This window comes from Erpetoichthys calabaricus, chromosome 3 (assembly GCF_900747795.2).
Source record: "Erpetoichthys calabaricus chromosome 3, fErpCal1.3, whole genome shotgun sequence".
Lineage (NCBI taxonomy): Eukaryota > Metazoa > Chordata > Cladistia > Polypteriformes > Polypteridae > Erpetoichthys > Erpetoichthys calabaricus.
This window is the reverse complement of record NC_041396.2, coordinates 37,139,058-37,158,134: the sequence shown is the minus strand read 5'-3', so window position 1 is coordinate 37,158,134 and position 19,077 is coordinate 37,139,058. Positions and strand designations below refer to the sequence as shown.

The window sequence follows — 19,077 nt, the reverse complement described above, 5'->3', positions numbered from 1 at the left end:
AAACCTCATATTTAAATCCCATAAAAATATGTGGGACTATATGGAGTAACAAGTGAATTACCGGCTAACAAACTGTCTGAATAGTGGGATTTGGTCCTGGAACAGTGAATGGAAATGAATGCTGCCTACATCCACAAACTGGTGGTCTCCATGTCAGACAGAATTGCAGCTGTATTTCAATCACACAGAGGAGTTACAAGTTGTTAAATACATTTTAGCCAGTGGTGACTATTTTTTTTCTGGTGAGCTTATTACATTTCCCATTACATATGTGTGAAAGTCCCATTAAAAGGCCTGGTGTCACATCCACTATTGTATCCTGACTTGTGCTAGTGTAGGAGTGGAAGTGCATTGAAATATGTTAATTGTTTTACCAATAATCACCATTGTACAATGGACGATATCTCATCCTGAATTAGTCAAAAATGTAAATAATTACTTTTATATTACTCAATAGAGAGTTTTAAAAGCTATGGTCTTGTTTTTGAAGAAGCAAAATTATAATGTTTTACAGAAATATTCTAGCACAACCCCATCATTATGTTCAGAAGTTATGATGGCCTTCATTATTTTCACATTACATTTTTCTTCTGGCAAAATATCATTCAGGTTCACTCACATGCATCTGTGCTTCATAAACTGAGCTATTACTGGTAAAATATTGTTAGGTGTGACTTTTTACACAAGCCCATTCAAGATAACGATGAAATTAAGGAAAAGGATTTCTGAAGAATCCAGAGACCTGTCTGTTTCCTTTGCAGTGCTGAAATTGCCAATGAGAAATAAGATCCATAAACCTCATGTTATCGCCATGTATCATTCCGCCACTGCCTTACACAAACCAGGCCCAATTAAAAGTGCCCACACTGTAATAAATTGAAGGTCTGATATAAGCATGAGGATTCATTTTCTTGTTCTTTTGTCTGACAAATAGGCACACCAGCAGTGTCTTAATGTACCATATCCTTTCAGCTATTAATTTCTGTTTCTCTTCTGGAGTCCCTAACTGTATGATTGTGAGCGATGGCCGGCATCCTTACCCGGCAGGGATGCCCTTAGAATGGAAGGACAGTGGGAGACAGCTTACACAGGGCTTTACCTCCCCCAGGATGCTAAATGACAGCTAGTCCAGGCTCGGATCCCCACATAGGTGCCCTCAGGGCATGCCAGGTATTGTAGTCCCAGGAGACAATCCTGTTGGGTCCTATGGGGGCTTCCAGGGGGTGCTGCAGGATTGGAGAGTCCCTATGTTATGGGGTTTCTGCCTCACCCAGAAGTGTTGACGGGTCAGGATGAAGTGGTTAAGGCTTGTGAGAGGAGGCAGTGACAAGTGAGAGAAAGAATAAAAGAGTTGTGCTATTGTGCATGTGCATATTTGTTCTTGTGGCTGGAGTGGGAAACACTTGGTTTAAGGAGTTTCCCACATTAAACCTTTGTGCCCTTTACCTTGTGTCTATGCCTGGTTGTGTTGGGTGTTGGGGAGCTGGAGCGCCCCCTGGTGTTCACAGCATGTACAATATATACAGTTTATTAATTTATATAATATACACAGTGTATAATGTACACAGAATATATATATATATATATATATATATATATATATATATATATATATATATATATCTTGCATAGTTTTACTGTCAAATAAAGCAAAGAGTATGCGACACGTGTTTCGCCCTCATTTGGGCTCATCAGGCATACACACTCTACTTCTCCCTTTTCGGGGAATCGGATGTCAGCGTCAGAGACGAAGTCCCTTTACACTGCGCCACGGTGTGTGGTTCGTTTATTTGACAGCCTGTAGGTCTGGAGTAATTACATTCATTGCATTCGTAGTCTGAGTCTCAACGACCCGAATTGTGTGGGTGGTTACCTACCAGGTAACGCTTGTGGTTGGTCGACCATTCAGCAAACATCTGCCACAGTGCCCTCTTTCAGTTGCGAGAAGCAGATCATGGAATGCTGCATAGTTTTACTGTCAAATTAAGCAAAGTATGCGACACGTGTTTCGCCCTCATTTGGGCTCATCAGGCGTACACACTCTACTGCTCCCCTCTCGGGGAATTGAACCTCGGATGTCAGCAACCTCGACGACCTAAATTGCGTGGGCTTCTCGCAACTGAAAGAGGGCACTGTGGCGGATGTTTGCCGAATGGTAGACCAACCACAAGTGTTACCTGGTAGGTAACCACCCACATAATTCAGGTCGTCGAGACTCAGACTACGAATGCAATATATGTCAATGTCAATGTCAATTTATTTATATAGCACATTTAAAACAAACATAGTAATGCTGTTGCCAAAGTGCTTTACAAAAATAGAACAAATTAACATAAAACATAAATAGAAATAAAATATATGAACATAAAATACATAATAAATAGAAGTAATGTTTTATATAATATATATATATACTCAGAGAGATGACATTCATATTTACAGTGGGGTCTCTGTCCGTGTGGAGTTTGCATGTTCTTTCTGAGTTTGTGTACATTTTGTCCAGGTGCTCTAGTTTTCCTACATTCTTGAAATATGTTTAACTTTAAATTGTCTCTTGGTGTGAGTGGGGCCTGTGATAGACTGACACCCTGTCCAGAGCTGATTCTTTCCTTGTACCTGATGCTACTATAATAGATTCTTACCTTCTGGAAATATTAGTTATATTAAGCCAGTTTGAGAATGTTATGAGAGTAATTTAAAAAGTATTCACAAAAGACATGTACATAGTTTACTGGATATCACTTTCCTACATAGAAAACAGTAGTCTTCTAAGTGATTTACTCACTTTGTTCAACTGTCACATACCTGTTTGTCACAACCATGTCACAGACAAATATCGACAGTAGTTGCAGATGCAGATGTTGGGTAACTCAATTGTTGTTAATGTTTGACACTTGTATGGTCATTTTTGGACTTCTCCATCCATGTATAGACACATTACATTGTTTCCACACCATTTTGAAAGTCAGCAGCAGATCTGTGCCTCTGATACTCCTTAAGACTAAAACAAAGATTAACTGCACATTGCTCTTCATTGGTACAAATGGATAGATGGCTCCACCCCTTGCTCTAAACCATGGGTGTTGAACTCTGGGCCTGGAGGGCAGGTTTTCATTCTAACCCTTTTCCTAATCAGTGACCAGTTTTCACTGCTAATTAACTCTTTTTTCCCTTCATTTTAATAGCCTTGTTTTTAAGGACTCAGTCCTCTGAATTGATTCTTTTCTTCATTAAATGACAGCCAAAGAGAAATGAGATGTGAAACGAGCCAACAGATGACCAGCTTAATTGGGATTTAAAACTCCATTCAATTTCACTCCAACCAATCTCTTAATGAGAAGCCAATTCTTGCTATTAATTAAGCCCATTATTTAATTCCACGGGTTGTTGCTGCTCTCATTCTGCCACATCAGACATTTCCAAAACTGTTGATTTTCTATTTTTTCTAAGAACACCGTCAAAATGTTTTGGTGACCTGAGCAGATCAACAATCACGGAGATCCTCACCTTTCTTTATTTTTGAGATATTGTGTGATGGGCACAGGTGAGCTGGTCATATGGCAGCTTGTTTTGTGTCTCATTATTGTTTGGCTGCTCATTAAGAAAAAAGAGACAACTAAGGGGCCTGAGTCAAGTTATTTAATACTAAAGCAAAAGAAGTTAATTAGCAGCAAAAACTGGTTACTAATGAAGAAGATGGTTAGAATGAAAACATGCAGCCACTGTGGCCCTCCAGGACTGGAGTTTCGACACCTGTGCTCTAAACCATAATGGTAAGGGGTGTATCTGAATTCCTACGGAGTATAGTGGTGTGATAAACCCCCAACAATCCATGAAGTAAAAATATTCCTGACCATGTGGGTGGGGAACTTGACATGATATTTTGGGGGTGCTTAGTCCAGGTGAAAAAATCCCTGGAGCTGGGCCTGTGAATAGGGAAGCGGCCATATTAACAGTGGTAAAACATGCCAAGGCTTTAGACAGATAAAACTCACACACATGCACAGCTACTGATGCAGCCAGTTGTATAAAAAAGTAAAAACATTATTGTGGAAATTTTTTAATTTACCCTCCTCAAAGTGGTGGCTCTCTAGCTAAAGGATCTGGGCTGGTAACTCAAAGGTTGCCAGTTTGAATCCTGGCAGTGCCAGAAGGAATGCTGCCCCATTGGGCCCTAGAGCAAGGACCATAACCTGTAATTGCTTCAGGGGCACTGTACAAATAGCTGACTCTGCGCTCTGACCCCAAAACTCTGTGTGTTTCTGGAGAGCAAGTTGTGGTACGCTAAAAAGACAAATTCCTAAAACAAGAATTTGTATATGGCGAATAAACGATTAAAAAAATATTAATATAAGCATTTATATTTTGTTTTTAAAACTACTTAATTGAGCAGTAAAATAACTTACTGTATATTTTAATGTAGATTGTCACTCTGAAAAGTGATGGAGCCTCTGTTTACTAATAGGAGACCCCATTAACTAGTGTGATAAAGCCTGAAGAGAATGTTCATTAAAAACAAGCCCCAGTAGCAGCTGTTCTTTAAGTTCAGTTTATTATTGTTTAGCTGTCTTCTGTGGGTGCAGGTTCAGAGGGCTCTAAAAAGTTCATGGGTAAAATACAATTGTCAGCTTTACAATTTACAGATGGACATAATGCATGCACAAAAAGATCCAGATTTGTTTAATCTCACATTGAAAATGTAAATTCAGTTCCTATTTTGTTGTTTTTGTTGTCCATATTTGAGAGAGTTTTGTTTCTGTAAAGTGTACTCACCTTTGTAGTGCTGTATTAAAGTCGTTCTTGTCAGTTTTACTATAATTTTGTCTAGTTTTACTGTAGTCTATAACATTAAGCATTTTTGTGATCAAATTTTTATTGACAGCCTTTGAGAAAGCGTAACACCAATATGCCTATGGATGATTGCAGAAATTTAATTATGCATAGAGAGAATAGAAAGGTGTCTGAAATTCTAGATTAGGTCCAGTTAGCGCGAGTGTAAATTAGCATCCCTTGTGGTTTTAAGTGCAGTAACTACACATTCGAGTCATACAAGATTGTTGGAGTTTTGTTGACTTACTGGTGTGTCTTCCCTGCTGTTTTGCTCTGTCATGGCAATGAGGAATCCCAGGACATTACAGGGACGCCTGCTGTGATGCCTTTGGATTTCTTCTCACTGATTTTAATTGCATTAATGAATAATGTCATTATAAGTTCAGGTATAATTCTTTGATTAATTGCGTAACTGATTACTATATGCTAATGTGTTAAGAATTTAGCTTGAAACTTTTGATTGTTTTTTTTTTTTTCAGAAATAATGTGAGAATAATTATAAATATAATTTTATTCTTTATATTTGTATGTAGCACAAGAACAGAGCAGTTACACTGATTTGCAAATATAATAGGGTAGCACCTATGTATATAACGTTTGAACATTAAACACATATTAACACAAAGGTCAATATCATATATGTTTCTAATATATAGTAACAAAATCAATAAGATACTTAGAGAGAGTTGGAGCACCTTGGAGGCAAACCCCGTATATTTGATGTGCAAAAGGAAAAAAACAAAAAAAGAAGCAATGCAAAAACAAACAAGCAAAGAGTGTCTTTCAGACATCAGTCAGAACTTGACTGACGTGAAGATGGCGATGTTGTTTCTTAAGAAGGAGCCAGACTGGACGGGGTAGCTTCAGGAGACGGGAGCCTGGAAGTGGCGTCAGGTTGACTGGCAGTCATTCAGTCTGTAGGAAGAAAAGGAGGAGAAGCATTAGGTGACAGTGTCCTAGATGAGTCTTCAAGCAATCTATCAAGCGCACATGTGTGATCGTATATATAATCCATCACTTCAAGAAAGGCCTACCAAATCAATAAGTCAATTAAAAGGACAGGCTCACTTATAGGACACACACTCGATGCCCTGGGCATAAGGAGCAAAGGAGAGGATGAAAACAAAACTGAGTGTCATTTTAAACAATGTTGCATATGAGGGACAAAACAAGGACCAACACAGGGTTGCCAGACATCCCTTATATATGGGACATGTCCCATGTTTGATAATTTTGTCCCCTGTCAAATTTTGTAATAAAAATATATTTTTACTACCTTCTTACGGTACTTAGTTGTAACTTTATAAGTAATTATACGTTCTTTTCTCAGATTCTCTTGATGAAAGTAACCCAAATGTAACGAGGAAACGAGTGTTTGCTGCCTGTTTGCAACTTGTTCAGTTGCTATGGTTGGCTGAGGACAGCGACACTCTTACTGTTTTGCTCTCCAGCCGCACTGCTGTGCAGTTCTGTATCAGCATTGCAGCATACAGTGACTGTCAACAAAGTGTGCTGTTACTACTTGCCACGGCCCACTTTTTTTCTAACTGCCTGTATTAAATAATAATAATATTTCTCTGTTGTCTGTATTAAATAAATATTTTCAAATTATTTCACTTTTACAGAATTTTTTTTTAGCTTGTATTAAATAATTTTCAAATGATTTTACTTTTGTTTTCCTCATAACCCATTAAAATCCTTGCTTTATGTTTTAAACTTATGTCTCTACTTTTATATAATATATTGGTCTGGGTGTGTAGGGGGCATGTATACATTTATATATATAGTAATAGAGAGAGAGATTTTAAGAGTGTCCCGTATTTCTAATTTTCTAATCTGGCAAGGCTAGACCAACATAAATCATATATTTTTGTTTTGTGTGTAATCAATTGGTTTACATGTTCATGCTATTGTTTTTGGAGTATTTACTATCAGTTTGCTTGCATACTTGAGTGGTTTGCGCGTGTACAAAACAGGTTTAATTCATACAAACTATTTTGGTTTGTGTCTCTATATTAACAGTTTGTGTATGAAATATATCGGTTTTTATATGTATAGTACTGGTGTACATATTGTCACACACGCGTGTTTAGGGGACAACCAAAGGGCCTGAATAAATGTAGTTCCATGCCGGACCAGGGGGTGGCAAAGTGAGCTAATTCTCTCTCTCAATTCCTTACAGACCATGTTCTGGGGTAGCCAATGATGTCACTTCTGGTTCCGGTCCTGATGACATCACTTCCCCCGTAAGGGTTTAAAAGCCCGCCATCTTAAAGGTGATACACAGTTCTGTTTTGGACTCAGTTGTGTGAACATGTTTTTGTCTTTTGACAGATTTTACAGCTGTAAAATATTATACAGGTGGCTGTCCCAAACCTTCCCAACGTCTCTTGGTTATTCTTGTGACAATATGAACTATGTTGATTTGAATATATATATCTCTGGTCCATGTGTGTTTGTTATTGGTTTGTGAGTGAATTGTTTCAGTTTACGCTTATATACTATCAGTTTGCGTACGAACTGTATTGGCTGACGTTCATATACTACTGGTCTGCTTACATTGCAATGGTTCTGTATGTGCACTATATTGGTTTTATGTATATCTGATTTTTGCTTCATGTAGGTAATACAGTATATCAGTTTCACATATGAAGTCTCTGGTTTTATTAATGCACAAAGATCGATTACTTGTGATTCTTGCACTGGTTTTGTGTGTGCTATTATATTGATTTTGCATATGAATCAAACTGTTTTTAAAAATGCATGCTTTCACAGCTTTGTATTTGAAGTATATTGGTTCCGCATGCAAACTATAGTGCCTATTCGTGTGATTTACAGTGGCAATAGAAGGAGCAAGAAAAAGGAAGTTAAGGGCTGGTACAGCCAATTCAAGAGCATGAGGAGGAACAGGTAAGAGTAATGTGTTAAATCAGCACAATATTTTCTTTTTCGAACAATAGGTTTGGTGGTAATCATTACTGTTTAACAGTATTTACCCTTAAGTCTGAAATTAGCTCTAATCTCACTCAATTAGATAAAGTTAAAATGCTTTAATAAAATCTCCAGGGCTCTGCTATCTACAGTTAGGTCCATAAATATTTGGACAGAGACAACTTTTTTCTAATTTTGGTTCTTTACATTACCACAATGAATTTTAAATGAAACAACTCAGATGCAGTTGATGTACAGACTTTCAGCTTTAATTCAGTGGGGTGAACAAAACAATTGCATAAAAATGTAAGGCAACTAAAGCATTTTTTAACACAATCCCTTCATCTCAGGGGCTCAAAAGTAATTGGATAAATTAAATAACTGGAAATAAAATGTTCATTTCTAATACTTGGTTGAAAACCCTTTGCTGGCAATGACAGCCTGAAGTCTTGAACTCATGGACATCACCAGATGCTGGGTTTCCTCCTTTTTAATGCTCTGCCAGGCCTTTACTGCAGCGGCTTTCAGTTGCTGTTTGTTTGTGGGCCTTTCTGTCTGAAGTTTAGTCTTCAACAAGTGAAATGCCTGCTCAGTTGGGTTAAGATCAGGTGACTGACTTGGCCATTCAAGAATTTTCCACTTCTTTGCTTTAATAAACTCCTGGGTTGCTTTGGCTGTATGTTTTGGGTCATTGTCCATCTGTATCATGAAACGCTGCTCAATCAATTTGACTGCATTTAGCTGGATTTGAGCAGACAGTATGTCTCTGAACACCTCAGAATTCATTTGGCAGCTTCTGTCCTGTGTCACATCATCAATAAACACTAGTATCCCAGTGTCACTGGCAGCCATGCACGCCCAAGTCATCACACTGCCTCCACCGTGTTTTACAGATGATGTGGTATGCTTTGGATAATGAGCTGTTCCACGCCTTCTCCATCCTTTTTTCTTGCCATCATTCTGGTAGCGGTTGATCTTGGTTTCATCTGTCCAAAGACTGTTTTTCCAGAACTGTGCTGGCTTTTTTAGATGTTCTTTAGCAAAGTCCAATCTAGCCTTTCTATTCTTGAAGCTTATGAGTGGCTTGCACCTTGCAGTGCACTCTCTGTATTTACTTTCATGCAGTCTTCTCTTTATGGTAGACTTGGATATCGATACGTCTACCCCCTGGAGAGTGTTGTTCACTTGGTTGGCAGTTGTGAAGGGGTTTCTCTTCACCATGGAAATGATTCTGTGATCATCCACCACTGTTGTCTTCCGTGGACGTCCAGGTCTTTTATGTGTTGCTGAGTTCACCAGTGCTTGCTTTCTTTCGCAGGATGTACCAAACTGTAGATTTTGCCACTCGTAATATTGTAGCAATTTCCCGGATAGTTTTTTCTGTTTTCGCAGCTTAAGGATGGCTTCTTTCACCTGCATGGAGAGCTCCTTTGACCACATGTAGTCTGTTCACAGCAAAATCTTCCACATGCAAGCACCACACCTCAAATCAACTCCAGGCTTTTTATCTGCTTAATTGATAATGACATAATAATAATAATAATAATAATAATAATATATACTAATATATAATAATACATTTTATTTATATAGCACCTTTCCCATGCTCAAGGCACTTACAGAATATAATAAAGAACGGCAGCATATACAGTATACTGTATATAATGACATAATGACGGACTTGCCCACACCTGTCCATGAAATAGCCTTTGAGTCAATTGTCCAATTACTTTTGAGCCCCTGAAATGAAGGGATTGTGTTAAAAAAATGCGTTAATTGCCTCGCATTTTTATTCAATCGTTTTGTCCACCCCACTGAATTAAAACTGAAAGTCTGCACTTCAACTGCATCTGAGTTGTTTCTTTTAAAATTCATTGTGGTAATGTACAGAACCAAAATTAGAAAAAAGTTGTCTCTGTCCAAATATTTATGGACCTAACTGTAGTAGGAAAATTATCAAAGTATATTTCTGATATTTTTTTCATCCATTTTAACCCTTCCATGCATTTTTGAACCCACTTCATTCAGTTATATGGTTGCACGGGTAGCATTGGGGTAGATACCAACTCTGATCTGGTCAACAGTTCATCAACCTTATTTTTTTTTAAATCACCATGAATGACTAGACAATTTAATTTTGTTTGAAATGTTTTGACATTTCATGCTGTATATAAAGCCACATATAAGCTACAAATCCACTAAGATCAATTATTATTTCAATCATTTCTTAAAATAATAAGAGTTAAGTATTCCCCAGCTAGATTTGTGCTGTGGTTAATGTGGGTCACATCAGGCTGTTTACTACTTCTGTGGCTCTTTGTAGAGTTTAATGGTTGTTGTCTTTGCCATAACATTACCCAGCAGCTAAACTTCCCCTTGCTGTGTGTGTGTCTGTGTGTGGGCCAATGCTTGATTGCCACTGTGTACAAATATGTTATTACTTTTATTAGGAGAAATAAATGAGCAATATTTTCAGCAGAGGGCACTAACTCCCTTGGAAAAGTCTGTTCTTTTAACACAGTAGCTGGAAAGCTATAACTAGTGTACAGCTTAATGTTGCATGCTTCCATTGAGGAAGAGGAAATAAAACATTAAATACTCAAGGAATTGTACTGAAATGTCAACCTTCATTGCTGACATAACAATAAACAAATGCAAATAATAGGAAAACAGAACAGTACCACAAAACAACAGGAAAATGTATAATATAAACTATGAACATGAACAAGAGTTGTCGTGCAGTCCTTCAGTATCTTGTATGTTCAACCACCTCCTGCTGCCACAACTGCTGGACAGCACTGGTGCAGAGAGCTGGTGCTGAAGGGTCTGATGAAGCTGCCCACCTTTAGCAGGCAGAGATTTATGTCTCCAAATCCAGGACATCCCTAAGTTGCTGTAATGGGTTAATATCAGATAGAAAGCAGATATGCACAGAGCAGTTGTGACCACAGCAGCAGTGTGTGGCCTGGCATTATCCAGCTGTAGGAGTAGCCATTGAGGAGGTATGAGTGGAGTGTCTCTTTCTTTAGCTGGTTTTACAAAGGGGTAGATGCTGTAAGGTAGGCTGTGAGGAATAGAAAGAAAGTGGCACAAGGTAGCACTGTGGAGCTTGTCCAAAATGTCTTGTCACTAATAATGTCATTGAGTCTACTGGCACTTTCAGCAGTATGGGTAGCAGATCTGAAACAATCTCTTAGGTGGACTAGTCTGAAGTTACCAATACTGCTTTGTTGTGGTCACTGGAGGGCATGCAAGTCTTGGACAGTCGTTTGTCCTGCCAGTCTGCTGTAATTGAGACATGGTGAAGCCACATACTCCATTTAGTTTGCCAACACTAGCATATAACTTACCTTCCTGCAGCACCCCAATGACCCATCTTTTATTTCTGATGACATTCAAAACTTTACTGAAATGTAAGTGTGACCTAGTCCTTATTTTATTGGAGGTCTTTTTAAAGGTGACATGATCAGACATTGTTCCTCCTGTACTTTTTTGAATAAAATTGCACCTGACAAACTTGTGTGTTTGTTTAAGAAATTGCACCGCTCCACTGCACAAGCGCCACTGCTCATTTCTGAAAGTACTCAAGTTATAGTATTCTTGAAGTTTTGTAATATCAGAAATTGTGGTGTTTATTTTCTTCATGAGTATTTGGTTGTTAATGGTGTTCCATTTTGCTACCCATTGCCATTTAACACCCACCCACCCCCGCTGTAGTCACACTTTACATTTTTTAAGCTATTCCTACACCAACTCACCACCCACTTTCAATTTGACTTGTTAAAATTAATTGTTTTCCAGACATTTTCCACTGTGCTTATGCAGATATAGTTTTAATTAATAATAGTTTGAATTTTTTAACAATCCTAGTTATTATTGTTTTTATATAAAAAATAATTTATTTTTAAAGATCATGATTATTAACTATACCGTACAGAGTAATGGGGATTGTGGAAGAGAGGTGAAAAAGAGAGTGCAGGCAGGGTGGAATGGGTGGAGAAGAGTGTCAGGAGTGATTTGTGACAGACGGGTATCAGCAAGAGTGAAAGGGAAGGTCTACAGGACGGTAGTGAGACCAGCTATGTTATATGGGCTGGAGACGGTGGCACTGACCAGAAAGCAGGAGACAGAGCTGGACGTAGCAGAGTTAAAGATGCTAAGATTTGCATTGAGTGTGACGAGGATGGACAGGATTAGAAATGAGTACATTAGAGGATCAGCTTAAGTTGGACGGTTGGGAGACAAAGTCAGAGAGGCGAGATTGCATTGGCTTGGACATGTGCTGAGGAGAGATGCTGGGCATATTGGGAGAAGGATGCTAAGGATAGAGCTGCCAGGGAAGAGGAAAAGAGGAAGGCCTAAGAGAAGGTTTATGGATTTAGTGAGAGAGGACATGCAGGTGATGGGTGTAACAGAACAAGGTGGAGAGGACAGAAAGATATGGAAGAAGATGACCCGCTGTGGCAACCCCTAACAGGAGCAGCCGTAAGAAGAAGAAGAAGATGATTATTAACTGTACCGTAACTAGGAAACTAGAATAGAAGCTTATTTAATATAATAAACCTTATTTTTTAAAGTGAACTTTTTCTAAATCAGTGGTTTCCATTCCCTTCAAGATCTGAAGCCACAAAGGAGTGTTAGGAGGAAAGAGGAGTGTCAGGGTGGTCACCAGTTTACTGCCATTCTGTAGATCAGTAATCAACCCAGCAAATGAATGGCTGCATGGTGAACTTATGGGACTGAGCTTGAATGCTGTCCGTTTGGAGTGTGCGTGATCTCCCTATGTTTGTGTTAGCATTTCATTTGTTAAATAATTTTTTTCTCCTGCGTCCCAGATAATCATTTGTAAGTTTGATTGGTGACTGTACATTGACCCAATAACATATAATAACGTGAGACAGTTTAAGTCCTATCTGGCTTGCATCAGTTTGGAGTTTTCATAATTTCTCTGTGTTTGTTTTTTCTTTTCACCAGTTACCAAAGAACCTTCTTTAACTTTGGCTGGATACTGTAAATTTTCCTACTTTCTGCTTTACAAAGTTTATGCCAGCAGACCATCAGAGTGTATTCTATCAACTCTGGAAACCAGGCAGACCCAACATGCTAAGAGGCAACTGTCCACCATAGGGCACTCTCATGCACATGTGTATGAGCTGCCATGTATATTAGGTCAATGTAGAGTGTCCAGTCAGTGTAAGACACATTTCTTTGGGATGGAAAAGAAAATTATCTGGAGAAACCATGGCTGGACCCAGGGGATAGTCTCTACAGGGACATCAAAGGTTTTGAGGGGTGAAAATATTCTGGCTGTTGCTATAAAATAAGTAACATTTTTAAATGATTAATATTGCATTGTGCTATTGATAACCTCTGCTCAAAAGTCTTAACGTACTGGAACACCCCAAGGTGTGTTGGAGGTAGAAGTGACAAACACAATGGTTGAAGGCCATAGTAAGGCCCTTTTATTAGCTTTGTTGAGAAGGCTGCTTGGACTAACTCTCGTCATCAGTCTTGAGGTTGATCTGGTGACCTCTATGTGAGGTCTTTCTTACCATGCACAACCCCCCCCCCACTTCCTTCTATATCCTATCATCCATGGAGGAGGCTTGAAAGCTGTAGATTCATCAAAAATTTCAATCTCCGGTTTTTGACAGATCTCGATGTTTTAGGGTCCCCTGATACCGAAAACATTGATATCACAGTGATGGGTGTGTCTGTGTGTCACAGTTTCTTGAGGGCAGTCTAGAGTTAGAACGGCTGGACAGAAAAATACCAAACTCGAAACTTAAGCCTGTTATGAGATGTCGATGTGCTAATTAGTTTTTGAGCCAAGTCGTGCAAGAGAAATACAGTAATTCTACAATTAATTATGAATTCTTCTTGCCAATTGCTATCGTAATGACCTATTTTATGATCAGAAAGATCAGCAATTACTGCAATGTTATAGAATAGTTCAGGTACCTTGGTTCCTAGGGTGCAAAGCCTAATGACGTTCATATCTGAATTTTTTCATTTTTTTCCAGTTCAATTAGTCACACTGACAGGAATCTTTCTTTTTATTTTGCAGACCCAGCCATTGCCTTTCACACTCTGTCTTTTCTTGAGTATTTTAGGATATTTGAAATTTTGTCTTATGAGAACCGACTATTTAGCTTTTAAGTTAGAAGCAGGATACAAAATTGTTATTGGTTGCAAAGAGTTTCAAATTATTAGTCTTTTAGTGCTGCTTTAGATCATCTATATTTCTTGTAGTGTGATTTGTTGAATTTGTTGTACTGTTTTGTTGGGATGAGTTTTTAGCTGGGTGAAGAGCTTGATGGAGGTCTTCTGAATGACAGTCACATATCAGGGGGTGTTTAGTGCAGTTCTTAGAGTTTTGTTTTGGAAGCAGAGAATCTGACAATATGTCCCTCATAGGTCAGAGTCACTGCTCTAGGAATATCCACAACAATTATCAATTGAAGCTCAATTCACTTACTAAACATACGATACAGATTTGAAATTACAATAAAATCAACAGGGAGCATTAATGCACTAGAGCTGAAAATCTATGATGAAAGATTGTTCTAAAACACTAATGCTGGTGTTTTTCTTGCAGCACTGAAATACAGAATGACAGAATAGAGTCAGCATCAGTTGGACAGATAAGCATTTAGTATTTGCTTCGCTTAATTCTGTGGGTGCAAGTTAATTTGGTGAATGTGTTCCCAGAAATCCTTTCATCCAAAACTAAGGGTGGTGAGACAGTTCAGGTGTGGGTGTATTGATGCCTCCCAAAATGGAGCCAGCCTTAAAATAATCCCATATGGATACAAGAACTACATGTAAACTCTATACAGAGTAGGACCCAGGTGGGAATTGGAATCAGGTTTTTAGGGGTTTCAGACAGAAGAACCACTGTGCCCTCCTTGTCAACATCATTAAAAAGATTTTCTTTGCTTTTTCCAATAATGAAATTCCTCCATAGTTGAACAAATATAATAAAATACAAGTTACTAGCAGAATAAAACCAGCAACATGTTTTTTGTCAGTATACTTTATTCTTAATGTACATTTCCATCTACTGATCCCAAGCTGGACACAGGACATTCTCAAACCGGCTTCAACCAATTCAGGGTCACCGGGATGTGGAGCCTAAATAGGCACCACAGGGAGCCACTCAATCATTGGGCACAAACACTCACGATAGGGCTAATTTTGATTTGCCAGTTAATCTTAAAAGCTCATCTTCGGGGATGTGAACGGAAGACCCACACAGACAAAAAAGAGTAAGTACAAACTTTCTGTAGACGATAAGCGAGAGCGTGTCTGGATCGATGAGGCAGCAGCACAATTCACTGCACCACTGTGACCTTGACTGGGCTATGTATTTCTAAATGTTGCTTAACTGGTAAAATGCAAGCTGTGACCATGATCCAAGTCCCCTTTTAAATCTCTGACATGTGAGTTCACAAGAGGGATATTTAATGTAAGGTGGACTGTGGTATGATTGTGTGATGAGTTTAAATTCTAACTTTAAAGGTGACTTCATAGCCTTTACACTCAGCTCAAGTAATTTCAACAGCCTGTAGCACTGATCCCATGTTGAAAGACTCATATTCTTCTGGTCTCTTGTATAAGAGATAGTCATCTTTTAGCCTTAAGTCCCTTTGACATGCAGCTGCCTGCAGTGGACACAAGCTTGTTTAATTTGACACTGTTCAGCTTGCCTTTAACCTTAGGGTTTGTGATGATGACCACAATGGGGCACACTGAAGAATACAGTGTGTAAAAGAAGACCCGGAAGTCAGTAAAGATAGGTGCCACCCTTAGAACACCCAAAGAATACAGCCAGATGACATTGTCCACCCCAAAGAAAATGACATAGAGAACTACCAAAGTGACCACAGCCCTAGAGGCCTTGGTTTCAGCTCTGGCTCCTGATTGGCCTCTGTCAGAGCTTCGAATATTCTTCACTTTTTTGCTGTGCTGGTAGAGAAGGACTAGGATGTATCCACTCATGATTGTCATCCCCAAAATGAAGATCAGATCTCGGAAGAAGTTAGACAAGCCAGCAGCCATAAAGGCTGTGTAGTCAGGATATGGAATGATACAAAATTCTAAATTAAAAGTGTACAAAGGAATGGTGTTATTGACCACTTTAGACACTGCATGAAGAATAGGGTAAACACTGGTCACACAGCAAAATTTGTAGAGAAACACTACCAAGGGCACAAGGTATTGGGATATTACTGTCTTCAAGACAGCCATCTTGGAAGTGGCTGGTGAGATAACTACTGCCTGGTATGCACTGAGCAGACAGGTCAGACTTATAGAGAGACCTCTAAATGTCCGGAAGCAGAGAACAATGAATTTGCAGCCAAGGTCGTCAAAGAGGTTTTTGTAGCCAAAGGCAGTGAGTGTTTGTGGAATGCCACGAGTGAGCGTCACTACCAGGTTGGCAAAGCTCAGGTGGCACAGGATGACATCAGCAGTCATGAGCTTGCCCTCGATCAGTAGAGTATGCAAGAAGGCATAACAAATGGCCATATTGGAAGGGATGCTGATGACTGTGAGGATTACAAAAGCAACAGCCTTGACCACAGCTCTGGTGTCCATGATGTCCACTGCAATGTCTCTGCTGAAACAAAAAAATTAAAAAAAATTTTAAAAATCATCTGATTATCGTTTCATAATGTAAATAGTAAAAAAGTGTTCTATTCTTAATTTTTAATTTCTGTCTAACTTTTTTTAGCTAACAAGGACTCAAGATTAAAATCTGTACAATGCTGCTTTCCACAAATGCTATTATTAATAGAGGTGGCATGATGGCGCAGTGGTACTGCTGCTGCCTCACAGCTAGGAAACCAGGGTTTGTGTCCGGGTCCTCCCTGTGTGTAGTTTGCATGTTCTCCCCATATTTGGGTGCTTTCGTTTCCTCTCACAGTCCAAAGAAATGCAGGAGAGGTGAACTGGTGATCCTAAATTGGCCCGTGTGTGTGACTGGCGCCTTGTCCAGGGAATGTTTCCTGCTTTGCACCCTGTGCTAGCTGGGATAGGCTGCAGCAAACCCCTGCAACCCTGTTCAGGACAAGCAGGTTAGAAAATGACTATTATTTATACAGTCATATATTTATAATATGAATAAAGGCCATTTATTCAGCCCACTTAATACATTTTTAGGATGCTGATACTTATCTCGGCAGCATCATGATGAAAGCTATAAGCCCAACTGGAAATAAATGCCAGTTTATTGCAATGCAATATCACATCACATATCATACTCTATGTACTTCTGGCAGTTATGTCTATTTCTGTATGTTTATTTAACACTCACTCTATTTTAAGGTTATGAGGTGGGAACCAACCATGGACATGATGCCTGTCAATCACTGTGAAGAGTGAACCACCTCTCATGTTCTCCATACATTACTCAGTTAGTCTTACTTCTTTAAATTAATTTTTCAAACCTGCTTATTCTAATGTGGAGTTGTATCAGGGCTGGAATGTATTCTAACATGACTAGGGGGCTTCGCTCGCCAACCCCTGGCGTTGGGGCATGACAAAGAGTGAGATGTATGATTTAGATATAGTACAGTGTGCAGGTTTGGATGATGCGTATAGAAATAAAAAATAGAGTGTTTGGCATAGAGTAATGTTTTATTGGAATATTTCTTTGTATACAACATTAGTAGTAAAGATGGTGTCTTGTCCTTGAATGAGTCTTCCTTGGCATGGATCATTTATAATTTTAACTTTAACGTCAAATGAACGTCGAACACGTGAGAAGGCAACATAAAGTTGTCCATGTCCAAAAACGGGTTCAGAGAGGTAGATGCCAACCTTGTCCATGGTTTGTCCTTGTGATTTGTTGATGGTCATTGCAAATGCAGGTTTAATGGGGAACTGTTGGCGTTTCAATGTAAAAGGTAATTCTAGGTCAGAACTCGTAAGGTCAATTCTAGGAATGAGAACAGTATTGTTAGCATGTGATCCTCTAAGAACTGTTGCTTGAATAACATTGTGTGTCATGGTGTTCCACACGGTTAGTCGTCCATTGCATAAACCCTGTTTAGTGTTAAGGTTTCTTAATAGCATGATTATTGTTCCGTTTTTAAGGGTAAGGTTGTGTTGTGGTAATCCGGCCGGGTTAGTCTTGGATCTTGTTCTTTGTCCTTTATCAAGACCAAAGCAATTGTAGTAGCCGCTATACCTTCTGCATTTGCTTTTGTATTGGCCTCCTTTTCAACTTCATGTAGCATTTTTATAGAATTAGCCAATGGGTGATTGTTTATGACATGAGAGACGTTTCTCATTATAAGCTTTGTGCATTGTTTGTTTTCAGGAAGGTTCATTCGTTGATAGATTGCCTCATCTGGATCTAGGATGTAGATTTGTGCATATTTGCGTTGTTGATTTGTTTCAGGGTGCACTGTTCCAATGTGATGTAATATTTGTCCACATATGCGAAAGCAGTATGGGCCATTGCCTTTTGGTGGCCTGATATTTACTCTGGTAGATGCAAAAGCAAATGAATTATTGTAGGATCTAATGCAGTTCATATAAAGTTTTTACTTTCAGGCACATCGTTAGTTAGAAGCCTCTGTAGATATTCAGGATAAGAATGTAAAGGAGTCAGTCTAATCTGCCCCTTTTGACAACAACGTGTAAATTCATTATTTGTATTGCCAGTTGTTTCTTCTGGGAAGTTAAGTGAATGACAATGATTGCAAAAGACATTCATTACTCCCAATGAATTTTCCTCAATAGTGGATTCCTTATTGAAGGCGTTTTCAGCCATTTGGCTTAAGCGTTTAATATGTGTCTGGCGTTGATGTCCGCTACGTGCATGTTTTGCTTTTGGCGTTTGAGTGCCGCGTTGTTGCATGTCCAGTATTTGGGACGCGCTATTTTTTTCTTTTAATTTATTTGCCTCCGCTTCGCGCAAAGTCCATTTCAGTCTACGTCTTGCATTGTTTGTATCGAGCCTTGTCCGTTTTTGTATGTCGGTCATTTGAGCTTTCTCCTTTTGGAGTCTTGCTTTCTTTTTTTCTGGCAGTTCATTTGCGCTTTGTACACGTCAGCATTCATTTATTTTTTCTCTTCACTCCCTTTTTTGTATGTCTGAGACACGAGCTCTTTCGTTTTGAAATTGTGCTTGTTTCGATGCAGCACTTTGAGACGCGCGCTGTATGACCCTACGTTCATCGTGTCTGTCCATTTGGGCACGTCTCTGTAACGGTGTTACTTGTGCTTTGCGTTTTTTGATCCGCGACATTTTTTCTGTAGGAGTTTCAGAAGCGCGTTTTATGCTCCGCCGTCTATTTTGTTGTTTCT

At 39.0% G+C, this 19,077-nt stretch overlaps 1 protein-coding gene across 1 annotated transcript; it reads right to left on the bottom strand.

The window, feature by feature from the left end:
• Positions 1-14,789: 14,789 nt before the first annotated feature.
• On the bottom strand, positions 14,790-16,377 carry LOC127527144 (olfactory receptor class A-like protein 1). Its single transcript, XM_051924825.1, has one exon. The coding sequence runs from the start codon at positions 16,357-16,359 to the stop codon at positions 15,388-15,390; it is 972 nt and encodes a 323-aa protein (XP_051780785.1). The 5' UTR covers positions 16,360-16,377; the 3' UTR covers positions 14,790-15,387.
• Between the last annotated feature and the right edge of the window lie 2,700 nt (positions 16,378-19,077).

What these genes read in the sequence shown, in the direction of transcription:
- LOC127527144 (XM_051924825.1), bottom strand. Translation starts at nt 16,359, where the DNA reads ATGGACACCAGAGCTGTGGTCAAGGCTGTTGCTTTTGTAATCCTCACA.